A 12,347-nucleotide genomic window follows, 5' to 3' on the forward strand; every position below is an offset into this window, starting at 1 on the left:
CCTAACAATATAGCTTTCCTTTTTTTTGCACTTAGGTTGGCCAGGCACTCTGCTAAATGCTTCATGGACACTATCCCATAACTGGGGGATCTTATCCCCACTTTATAGACGGGGAAACTGAAGCACAGCATGTCAGACTGCTGAGTGAGATGTACATCAGATGTGGCTGAATCTGGGGCCCTAGCCCTCACCCCAGAAGGCTCAGCCCCGGGGGCAGCATGGAGGGATGGGGGGGGGCGCCAAGTGCCAAGGGACCTTGGATCTAGTCTCCTGTCCACTCCTCACTTGCCACATGGCCCTTGGCAGCCCATTTAACCTTTTATGCCCACAGTCACTATATCTGGAAAATGGGCACAACATCCAGTGTGCTCGGCCAAGGTTGCTCCTGGCTGGGACTGAGGTGGTGGTACTTGGGCCCCTGTGTGTAAGCCGAGGCTCTTCCTCCCTTCCCAGTTTTCACATTGGCAGTGGCTGTCCTGACCCTCAGGCCTACGCTCAGTCCATCGCAGACGCCCGGCTTGTATTTGAAATGGGTGCTGAGCTGGGCCACAGGATGCACATCCTGGACCTTGGCGGCGGCTTCCCTGGAGTGGAGGGGGCCAAAGTGAGATTCGAAGAGGTAACCCTGGGATCGCAAGTGTCACACTGGGCTTGGTGGGGGTGGGGATGGGGGCGGGGAGGGTTATAATGATCCCAGGAAGCCCACTGGGAGTGGGTCCCATGTGCTACATGCTGTGCTTAGTGCTTTACCTGGATTATATTATTATTAACCCTATGTTACAGCTGAGCAAACTGAGGCTCGCAGACGTTACTTCACTTCCTGAGTCCACGGCAGAGCCGGCTGCGTACCCAGCTCTGCCTGACTCCGTCCATGCACCTATTTGAGGCTTAACCAGGCCATATTTGCATAAGTCATAAGGCTTTCTGAGGGTCTGGGTGTGCCCTATTCACCCTCCGGCGGACTGATGAAAAGTCAAGTGGGCAGGGGAAGGAAAAGCCAACCTTCTGTCCACTCCTAGTCCGTCTGTCTCCTCCCATCTGGAAGGTGAAATCAGGAAAAACGTGTCATTGCAATCCCGACTGGAACCACTAGGGGTCGCTTTTCCTTAGTAAGTGCCTTGTCCTGGAATACTCAGATCTTGGAACTGAATTTAAGAAAATAATACGTGATGGACACTAAGAATTAGCTTCAAAGATGAGCATTGCAGCATTCTTCATAACAGAAGTCCAGTGGACTTCCTTGGTCCATATAGCACTCAGGGATTGGTTAAATTATGGTATATTCTTATGGTGAAAACATTTACACACATGGGGAGGTCATTCAGTTTATTGAGTGAAACAGTTTATAAAAACATATAATTATAGCTCTATCATGTTTATAATAAAAAAATCAGGTTTTTAGGTTTGTATAAAAAGGAATTAAAGGAGCTACTCCAAAAAGTTAACACTGATTAGGTTAATCTGGGTAATAGAATTAGGGGTGACTTTGATCTTCTTTTTCCTTCTCTGTAGTTTCTATTTAAAAAATGTGTTATTTAGCATATTGGTTATTTAGGAAAGAAAAATCCACGTCAGGGCTTCTGGAATCTGAGTACCAAGTGTTAGATTAAGAGTGTCTTTTCCCATTGTAGGGTCATTGAAGGGTGATTTACACAAGTGTGAGGGTCTTGACCCAGCTCTGTCTCTGCCTACCTTCTTGTCCAGCTGTCCGTGGTTACCAGCTGGGGTAACCTGAAATCAGAGAGGCTTTCAAGAAATAGACTTGGAGCTGCAGCAAGTCTTCAGCATAAATCCCACATTTCAAACATGTAATTGTCCCCCATCCTCTCAGATTTCTTCTGTGGTCAGCTCAGCCTTGGACCTGTACTTCCCGGAGGGCTGTGGTGTGGACATCCTTGCCAAGCTGGGGCGCTACTATGTGACCTCGGCCTTCACCTTGGCAGCCAGCATCATCGCCAAGAAGGAGGTTCTTCTGGAACAGCCTGGCAGGGAGGGTAGGTGCCAGGTGGGCAGCAGAGCCCCATTCTTCCCTAAAGCCAGGGACAGTGGCTGGCTGAGCCGGGTCTGATTTTAAGGGGTGGGGGAATCTGGAAAATGGGTCCTTGCTTTAGGGAAATTTACAATCAAGTCTCCTCACCCCAGGACACTCTTTAGCATCTTTTTTTTCCCTATGCATGTTTATATTTTGTGAAGATTGAGATCAGAGCAACCTTAGGGAGAACAGATGCTTTATTAACCCTATTGTACAAATGAAGAAATTGAGAGCCAGAGAGAATACAGGTGAATTGCTTAATTGCTAGTAAGTGGTAAAGCCTGCATTTCACCCCATGTTTGTCTTCTCTCCAAAGTACAGGCTCTTACCCACCCTACTGCTTCTCACAACATTTTGAAAGTAATTAATGACAACTTATATTTGTCTAAGCCCACTTTATAGACGACAGAACGTAGGCACGGAGAGGTTGAGTCACTAGCCCAAGGTCACACAGCTGATAAGGGGCAGTGCCAGGGTTCAAGTCCAGGCTGGGCTGACTCAAGGCTCTTCTGTCCACACTGCCAACATCAGCGCTCTTCCCTGACCTTCCAGATAGATCAGTCCTCCCAGCAGCCTCTTGAGTGAGAGGTCTGACTCTGATCTTGGGGCTTTTTTCTCTGCTCTGGGACCCCCAGGCAGGAGAGGCTGAGGTCAGTGTGCTCTTCCTCGGAGAGGGGTGGTGGGCTCCAGGTGGAAGGTCTTCTGTGTGTGTGTGTGTAGGGATGGAATTCTGGCCTCCTTTACACATCTGGGCGATTATACTTTCTAGTCAAGCCGGGAGACCTGGCTTCTCATTCCAGCTCATGCACTGCCCCATCGTGTGCCTCTGAGCAGGTGGCTTAACCTCTTGGGGTCTTGAGTTTGGGTGGGCTGCTCTCCTGCCTTTGCTGGGGCATTGAGGCGCTCAGATGCAGGCAGGGAGTGTGTCCTGGGCAGGGTTGCTCAGCTGCAAGGTGTTTCCAACACAGTGGTGAACCTCCTCTCACGGGAGGAGGCTGGCCACCTCATAGCCGAGGAAGGGGCAGCCCTCTTGCTTCAGTAGCTTGTCCCCTTGCTGAGCCCGCCATTGTTCCAACCCCTCATGTGCTGCTTGTGCCGCCCCGCCCCCCTCCCCTCCCTCTCCCCTCCCCTCCCTGCAGAGGAAAACGGTTCCGCCCCCAAGACCATCCTGTACCAACTCGGTGAGGGCGAGTATGGAATCTTCAACTCAGTCCTGTTTGACAACACCTGCCCTACCCCCATCCTGCAGAAGGTGAGCCTACCCCACTGGGCCTGTTTTCAATTGGGTGGGTGCATTTAAATAACATTTGTGTGTGTGTATTGTTATCTAATTTTTAAAAAGTAACACATTCATTGTGGAAAACAGACAATAAGAATGAAGAACGTTATCACCCATAATTCCACCACAGAGATAGACTCTTTGAACATTAGATTTCTTTTCAATCTTTTAAAAAATGTATTATACTTTTTTCCCATAAAGTTGGGATCATATCAGTTTGTAACCTGATTTTTTTCCCACTTAATATGGGGTGTAGCTCTTTGCATTGCCATTAACCAATCTTTGACAACACGCTTCCTGATGACTACGTAATATTTTAGCCAATCTAACTCTAGTGATTGTCCATTTGGTTTCCTGTTTTTGAGCTTTGTCGGTCTATCTTGACATCCATCTCTGATCACTGCTCTGGGGTAAATTCCTAGAAGTAAAAATTCATCTTTAATGAGTTTTCCATGTTAACAAGGGAATAGGAATAGACAGAACATTCCTTCTAGCCTGCAGAATCCAGCCCAGGGCCTCTGGCAGCTTTAGCGGGCGTTGTTAAGAGGGGAAAGAAAATCAGACACACTTGTAAGATTTTCACATCTCCAGGCCTTTGTGTGGTCTTGCTTTGGGAAGGAAACTTAAGTGCCTAACTAGCACCTAGACCATCGTGAGCTTTCAATATGTGTTTTTGTTTTTCTTTCCGTTTCCATGCTGACTGGTTTTTCCAGAGGCAATCAGATGTTAGCTCCTCTTTGCAGCTCTTCCTGCCCCTCCTCTACTGCTGGCAGAGGGAGCCCCTCTCTCCTCCAGGCGCCCCCACCCCACCCGCGACTCGATGGATATTCATTCCATAGCTGCCTTGTCTGAGTAAGCCTTCACGACGTGCTCAGGAATTCAGTTTTCTACGGTGATGCACTGGCATTGCCTGCATTCCTGTGGTCTCCCACATCCTACCACACAGAGGAAGCACCAGGCCTAGGCCAGCCAAGCCCCGGGCTACACAGCAGGCAGCAGCTGCTTCCCGGTTACTCTCCCTTCCAGTCCCCCTCCCAGTCCCGGTTCCTCTCCCTTCTTTCTGTGGCAGGCCGTCCCTGGCCCTCTCCCCATTCCCTTCATCAGCTCCACAGACGATGATGCGAGCGGGGCTGTAGTCCCAGCCCAGCCCCATACCTGCTCCAGGAGCTCTGGCTGATCAGTCTCTAGCTGGTGTTCCTGACTTGGGTTCCAGGATGTTACTGACCCTCTCTGTGGTCTGTGCTGCTCCTCCTCTGGTGGATGCTGAGGTTTCTTCTTCAGGCTGTCAACCACTTAGGAGTCCTGCCACGTGACCATACCCAGGGTGGGGCCCGCGGTGTGGCCATGGAGACAGACACCGTGTAGGTGACAGCGCACATAGTCAGTTAGCTACAGTTGTGCTGGGAGTGTGTCAGAGGGACCCAGCCTGGCCAGGGGTATCTGTACTTTCTTCCCCAAGGAAGGTGCCCCTCACTAGCCAGGATGGCAGCTTTGTACCCTGCTCTTCATGCCCAGGCACTTTGTTTTTGGACCTCAGGTAGAAAAACTCATATTAAACATAATCCTTGGTTCAGGGTTTTCTTCTCATCATTGGAATATGCATGACTCCTTTTTGTTTCTTTTCTTTTACTTTTTAAAAATTCAACAAATATTTGAGTACCCTCCACATGCAAGGCATTGTGCCGAGGTCTGCAGAAGACAGTAGGTGAGGAAGAATTGCCTGTGTCTTGGAAATACAATCCCGCTGGGTAGAAACACGTGTGTGTGTGTGTGTGTGTGTGTGTGTGTGTGAGAGAGAGAGAGAGAGAGTAGTACACAAACTACAACAGTGTCATGAGAAAAGTACAAAAACTACAGAACAAATGTTATTGATGTTTTTTCAAAAATATTTTAGTAGTTGTCACTAAGAGATAAGGACTTAAAAAAAGAACACAGTAACATCACCAAACTGAAAAATGAGCAGTTCCATAGTATCCCCTGTCATCTAGTTGGTGTTCAGATCTCCCGTCATAAATGGTTTTTTTTAAAATTAATGAATGAATGAATTAATTAATTTTTTGGCTGTGTTGGGTCTTTGTTTCTATGCGAGGGCTTTCTCTAGTTGCGGCGAGCAGGGGCCACTCTTCATCGCGGTGCGCGGGCCTCTCACTATCGCGGCCTCTCTTGTTGCGGAGCACAGGCTCCAGACACGCGGGCTCAGTAGTTGTGGCTCACGGGCCCAGTTGCTCCGTGGCATGTGGGATCCTCCCAGACCAGGGTTCGAACCCATGTCCCCTGCATTGGCAGGCAGATTCTCAACCACTGCGCCACCAGGGAAGCCCCCATAAATGGTTTTTATAGTTGATTTTACAGATGAGAAAACTGAGGCATAGGGTGGTGAAGCAACTGACTCAAAAGTCACACAGTTGATAAAGGAATAAACTTTGGACCCTTGGGGGCAGAGTTCATGTCTTATTCATCTTTGATTACCTGTCTGCTGCCAAAGAACAAGCTCTTGACTATTGATACTTTCCTATAAAAGGATGGCCTCTCTATAAAATCACCGCCTCCTTGTAAAATCTCGCCATCATTGGGCATTTGGGCATTGCTGATTTTTGGTTATTCTTATTCATGTTTCTATGAGTACTCCCTCTGCCTAGAATGCTCTTTGTTAGTCTCTTTGTATGCTGGCTCAATGCACATGCTTAAAGTATATTCCCTTTTAAAAACTATTTTCTTTTTTTATACATCTTTATTGGAGTATAATTGCTTCACAATGCTGTGTTAGTTTCTGTTGTACAATAAAGTGAATCAGCCATATACATACATACATCCCCATGTCCCCTCCGTCTTGAGCTTCCCTCCCACTCTCCCTATCCCACCCCTCTAGGTCATCGCATAGCACCGAGCTCATCTCCCTGTGCTATGCGGCTGCTTCCCACTAGATATCTATTTTACATTTGGTAGTGTGTATATGTCAGTGCTTCTCTCACTTCGCCCCAGCTTCCCCCTCCCCCACCCCCATCTCTGAAATAGGACTACTGGGTAAAATGATTTGAGCATTTTTATGCCTCTTGATACATATTGTCAGATTGCTTTCCTCAAAGCTTGGACCAATATGTATTGTTACCATTTGTACCATTTCACAATAAGCTCACCAGCATTACATGCTGTGACCATTTTCTTTTTTCTATTTTTTCTTTTTATTTAAAAAATTAAAAAATTTTTTGGCTGTGTTGGGTCTTTGTTGCTGTGTGGGCTTTCTCTAGTTGTGGCGAGCAGGGGCTACTCTTCGCTGTGGTGTGCAGGCTTCTCATTGTGGTGGCTTCTCTTGTTGCGGAGCACGGGCTCTAGGCATGCAGGCTTCAGTAGTTGCAGCATGCAGGCTCAGTAGTTGCAGTGCGTGGGCTCTAGGGCACGCAGGCTTCAGTAGTTGTGGTGCGTGGGCTCGGTAGCTGTGGCTTGCGGGCTGTAGAGTGCAGGCTCAGTAGTTGTGGCGCATGGGCTTGGTTGTTTCATGGCATGTGGGATCTTCCTGGACCAGGGATCGAACCCGTGTCCCCTGCATTGGCAGGCGGATTCTTAAGCACTGCGCCACCAGGGAAGTCCATGACCTTTTCCTTGTTGGCTAATTTATCTGAAATGGTATACCTCAATATTTCTTTCATTCTTGTTTCTTTGACGAAGATAAAGCTTTTTTTTTTTTTGGTTTATTTTATTTCCTTTGATGTCAATGTCTTTTTTTTTTTAAGTGATCCTTTTTTTAAAAAATAAATAAATTTATTTATCTATTTATTTTTGGCTGTGTTGGGTCTTCCTTGCTGCGCGGGCTTTCTCTAGTTGCGGCGAGCGGGGGGTACTCTTCATTGCGGCATGTGAGCTTCTCATTGTGGTGACTTCTCTTGTTGCAGAGCATGGGCTCTAGGCACGTGGGCTTCAGTAGTTGTGGCACACGGGCTCAGTAGTTGTGGCTTGCAGGCTCTAGAGCGCAGGCTCAGTAGTTGTGGCGCACGGGCTTAGTTGCTCCATGGCATGCGGCATCTTCCCAGACCAGGGACTGAACCTGTATCCCCTTCATTGGCAGGCAGATTCTTAACCACTGCACACCACCAGGGAAGTCCCGTCAATATATTTTTATATCTTCTGTTCGCCTAATTTGGAAGGTCTTAAAGTTTTTTTTTTCTTGCAAATGAAGATGAGCCTGCATATGCATGTGTGTATGTATTTAAAATAATATTTGATACATATATTTTTTCTTAATCTGATGGTTTATTATTTTAGTTTTGTGATTCTTTGTTATTCTTTCATAGAAGTTTCAACACACTATCATATATCTTAACTAAGTGTGCTGCAATTAATAGTAAGGAAATTTGTCTCTAACTTCTCTGCAGGTTATAGATTACCATATATATGGTGTATATATATAACAAATAGAACATTTATTGGAGAAAAATTTAGCACAAACAGTAAAATAAAATCACCCACTAATCCCACCATTCAGAGACAACTATTGCTAAAATTTACTTTCATTCCTGTTTTTTTTTTAAGTGTCATAGTGCACATTGTTTTTAACTTAAAAAAAATTATATACTATGAGACATGGTTTTCTTTACTGATATGTTAGGTGAACTCTTTATTTATAAACATTTTAAATGTCCACTGAGTGGTCTAAAATGACATATATTTAGGGTATAAAGATGCAATTCAATAAATGGGTGTTAGCACTTCATAAATGTAAGGTATAGTTAGGTGTGGGGAGGGACCCAGAGGGGGCAAGTACCATGGGAGTTTTACGAGAATCTTGGGAAGCAAAATTCAGGGTACAGGCTCTAGTTGCCCCACTCTGTACAGAGACACCCCCCTTGCCAAGATTGGGCTTTCTTACTTGTCATTGTATTTTATTCTAATTATTTATGGTTTAAAAAGTGTGAATCCGTATGGAATATATTGCAGTAGTACTTGTCAGGTCTGGATCTGGTTAGTTCTTTTTATTTTTTATTTTTTTATATCTTTGCCATTTATTTTTAAAAATCTTATTCAAAATATTAAATAATACAATTTCAGATATGAAAAAAATTACTGCAATAAATCAGTTCAGGTGTATTTCCACTCTGCTTCCCTTCCTTATTATAACAGTAAATTGTCCACCCGAGAGCAACAATGGACTGCCCTGCCTCTTCCATCTCTACACAAACTGCATGCCCACTGGCTCATCCGGGCTTTGTGAGTGGTGTTTAACATATATTAGGGGTTATGTTTTCTAAAAAGTTGTCGTGACACTTGTAAGAAGTCAACCAGGTTTCAAATCACATATTTACATATTGATCAACTCCTTATGATAGAAAGACAGGCTAAAATTAAATACAGTAAATAATTTCCAGTTTCTATTAAAAAAGAACAAGAAAACAAAACAAATACAGGGGGAGAAAGAGTCAGCGTACACATATATCCTTCATGTATACAAACAACTTCATTCAGGTATAATTTTAATTTGAAAGACTTAGATACAATATTATTTAAGTGACATGGCCCCTAAAATTTATTCAAACTTACTATAAAAAAATAAACAAGTGAACAAATATGGTATAATTTTAAACTCTGCCCCTAGCTTGAAAGCTTGGAGAAACCCATGCTACAGTCAGTTGCTAAGTAAAAGCAATTATTCACGTATTTAAAATTTTATGACAATTTCTACCTCTAAATTTAATTCAGTAATTCAAACCAAAAAAATGCTCTCTATAACATTTTATTTATGTCCACTGCAAACTGCAGAGTCTCTACTGCCAGAATTTCTAGACAAATTTATTAATGTGTTACTTAAAATTGTGGTCAGAATGAGCAATAATAAATTATGTATAAGTTATCCAAAAATATCAAAGCAATTTTCCTGGAAGAAAAAAATGTTACTTATATATAAAGCATTATTACACACATCCTTACATACATAGATACAGTTTGACAGCACAAAGAAATGTGTGCTTAAGAAACAGTATTTGGATGGCAGAAAGAGAATCTGAGTCAGCAGTATCAAATGTGTTAGAATTTAATTGTAAGTTTGGGATCTTTTAAAAGTAGCATTACTAACACTTCCAGAAAAAGCACAATAAAGAAATCTAAAACAATAAAAACAGGTAATGCTTAGCTCCACATTTTGGACACCTGATTGAATTCAACTCTAAAAATGTAGATAAAAAAATTATATACTCCTTGTTCATGATACTTAACTTCCAAAGCACCAAGGCAAAATAAAGAGAGGCCCACCTCTCATTTAAGTACTAACTGCCAATGGTGAACATCTGCACAATATCATATAAAAAGTCAAGCAAATAAAATTACATAATAAGCAAACGCAAATCACAGTGCTTTAAAATATATAATCATTGGTAATCTTCAGAGAAGGCATTGCCTCATTAACATTCTGGTCTAGACGATGATATTCCACTGTTTTGGAACAAAGACCATCATGCCATTTCATGCTTTGAACCAGAAGGAAAATCTTCCTTTTGTTGTGATATGTAATATAAACAACAGCAATACAAAAAGCAGAAATAATAAGATGGAAAAAGAAATGGCTATCTTCTTCTTCTATATTTGAGGGTGGGGTCTTAAAAGGTCTCACTGACTGTTCAATTTCCATATAGCTCCTGTTTTCTTCCAAGGCCTCATTGGACTCATTGTCCTGGGGGCTGGTGGTCCAGTCGTAGTCTGGTTCTCCATAATCTCCATTGTCCAGAGTGTCTTTGGCAGTGGACGGAGAACTATTCAGTGTGAGAAGATCCTCCTCCTCTATGCTAGGATCTTCATCGTTATCAGCTTCCTCTTGGGACAGAGAAGTAGTAGGCGAGGGATGAGGGGACAGAGATGCCACTCCACTTTTTTCTGTACTAGTTGTGGGAGGGAGAGTGGTGCTGATTTGGGAAATAGAAGGTTTGGTTTGGTTTTCATTTGTTAAAGCATTCGTATTTGGAGTAGAAACGTGTCTTGAGTACAGTCTGGCTCAGCGAATCAGTCTGTGATAGAGCACTGGACATGGTGGCAGACGCAAGCAGAAGTGCCAGGACCAGCGGCAGCGCCAGCCCTCCGGGGACCTGGATGGCCGGCCTCGGCCGCAGTTTCGCTTGCTGGGCTCCCCTCATCCTCCTCAGGGTGGCGGCGGCCATAATGGTCTCGGCTGCGACCTGGTTAGTTCTTGTCTTAAAAATTCTTAAGTAATGATTTCTAACCCTTTTTTGTTTTATTTCTGCTTTGCCATACTGTACATTAATTTCATTTTTTTTTCAATGATCTCTAGTTTTTATCCAATTCTTTTGACAACAGCTTTGTGCTATGTTTAGAAAACTGGTAGGGTACCTTCTATTTCCAGCAATGTGGTAGACTAGATACCCCAAACAGCCTCCCCACTGACAACAAAGAAAACTGTGTCCTGACTTAGAGATAGCAGGGAATCTTCAGAGGTCAAAAAATAAGTGAAAGTAGGAATCTCCATTTCACTTAGAGTAAAAGCCAGTCAACTCACCAGCCTGAGGGATCCTTTTTAAATGTAAGTCAAATCATGTCTCTTTTCTACCTAAAACCCTTCTTTGGCTCCTGCCTCACTCCATATTAAAGCCAGAGCCCTTACAATAGCTCCCGCAGCCCTTTGTGATCTGACCCTGTTTCCTCTCTGACCACCTCCCCCACCCTCTTCGCCTTGCTCACCCCACTCTAATCACACCAGCCTCCTTGCAGTTCCGTGAACTCACCCAGCATGTTCCTGCCTCAGCATCTTTGCACCAGCTTTCCCCTCTGCCTGGATCACTTCTCTTCTAGGTACCACACTGGTTCACTCCTCACCTCCTTTAGGTCCTTGCCCTAAAGGAGGCCTACCCTGACACCTTACACCTTATTTAATATTACACCTGTACCCCCCACCTGGTCTGTTGTTTTTTAATTACTTTATAACACAGTATATAACTTCTTTATTTTGTTTTCCTCCCTCCTGCTAGACTATAAACTCCATGAGGACAAGGATCTTTGTCTATTTTGTTCACTAGTGTGTCCCAAGCACATACAACAGTGACTATTCAAATATGTGTTGAGTGAATTAATTAATCCAGAGAGAAAACCTAACTCTGAAACTGGCTTTCTCTCTGGAAGGTGTATACTGAATCCTTTTAGCACTGATCTTCAGTTTTCATAGTTGTGTGTGTTCCTAGGGACTAGTCAAGATAGAGAATATGATAGGATCCCTCACATAAAGCTGGGAACCCTGAAAAAGTACATAATCATTAGTGTAAGAGAATATTAGGAAAAACTCCCACAGAGGAGGACAGCAAGAAAACTTGTCTGTTTTGATCTTATTAGTAGTTGGAAGAGAGCAAAAAAACGAGAATTTGAAACCACAAGCCGGCCTTTTCTTGGGTTTGTTGCCCAAATTCATATTAACTGTGTGGTCTGAAAAACCTCAAGCCTAGAATTCATTTTATCTTGCAGAAGCAAACACAAATTCTCTCTGGAGGAGGACTCCTCAACCTAGGCTTTTAAAAATTCTCACAGATAAAGTTCCAAGGTACATGAGATCACAATAAAAAATCACAAAACACAAAGAAACAAGTCACCATGAGGGGAAACCAGCAGAAGTAATAGACAGCAGATTCAAACCTGCAATTACTACATGTACTGGAATTATCAGATGCTAAAAATAAAAATATTTACAATGTTTAAAGAAATAAGAAATTGAAAATATGACCCAAAAGTAAGCAAATATAAAAACATGAACTAGCAGATTTTTAAAAGGACTAAATAGAACTTCTAGAAATGAAATATATGAAAATTGAAATTATGCACAGGGTAAGAAAGATATTAGAGACAGTTGAGGAGAGAATTAGGGAATGGGAAGATAGAGCTGAAGAAACTATGCAAATATAGCACAAAAAGAGATAGAAAAGAAAATAAGAAAGGCAAAGGAAGTGGTAGAATGAGAAGGCATGATGTCTAATCATAGTTTCAGGAAGAGATTGTATCAGGATACAGAAACAAGACAAGTAATTTGAACAGGGGAATTTTAATATAAAGAAT

The 12,347-nt window shown here is 43.3% G+C and overlaps 2 protein-coding genes across 6 annotated transcripts in view; one reads left to right on the top strand and one right to left on the bottom strand.

The window, feature by feature from the left end:
- Nucleotides 1-12,347, top strand: part of AZIN2 (antizyme inhibitor 2) — a 44,756-nt gene that overhangs the window by 13,230 nt on the left and 19,179 nt on the right. For all 5 annotated transcript variants that reach the window (XM_057556214.1, XM_057556218.1, XM_057556202.1 and 2 more), the window contains 3 exons: nucleotides 454-619; nucleotides 1,832-1,994; nucleotides 3,172-3,284. In XM_057556214.1, the coding sequence (XP_057412197.1) occupies nucleotides 454-619; nucleotides 1,832-1,994; nucleotides 3,172-3,284 (442 nt within the window). The remainder of the gene's footprint in view (nucleotides 1-453; nucleotides 620-1,831; nucleotides 1,995-3,171; nucleotides 3,285-12,347) is intronic.
- Nucleotides 9,251-10,450, bottom strand: LOC103008349 (keratinocyte-associated transmembrane protein 2-like). The gene is given in 2 exon segments (XM_028166622.2): nucleotides 9,251-10,270; nucleotides 10,272-10,450. Coding segments are annotated over 2 exon segments (795 nt in total). The 3' UTR covers nucleotides 9,251-9,654.

The sequence above is a fragment of the Balaenoptera acutorostrata genome, chromosome 1 (genome assembly GCF_949987535.1).
Source record: "Balaenoptera acutorostrata chromosome 1, mBalAcu1.1, whole genome shotgun sequence".
In the NCBI taxonomy this organism is placed as follows: Eukaryota; Metazoa; Chordata; class Mammalia; order Artiodactyla; family Balaenopteridae; genus Balaenoptera; species Balaenoptera acutorostrata.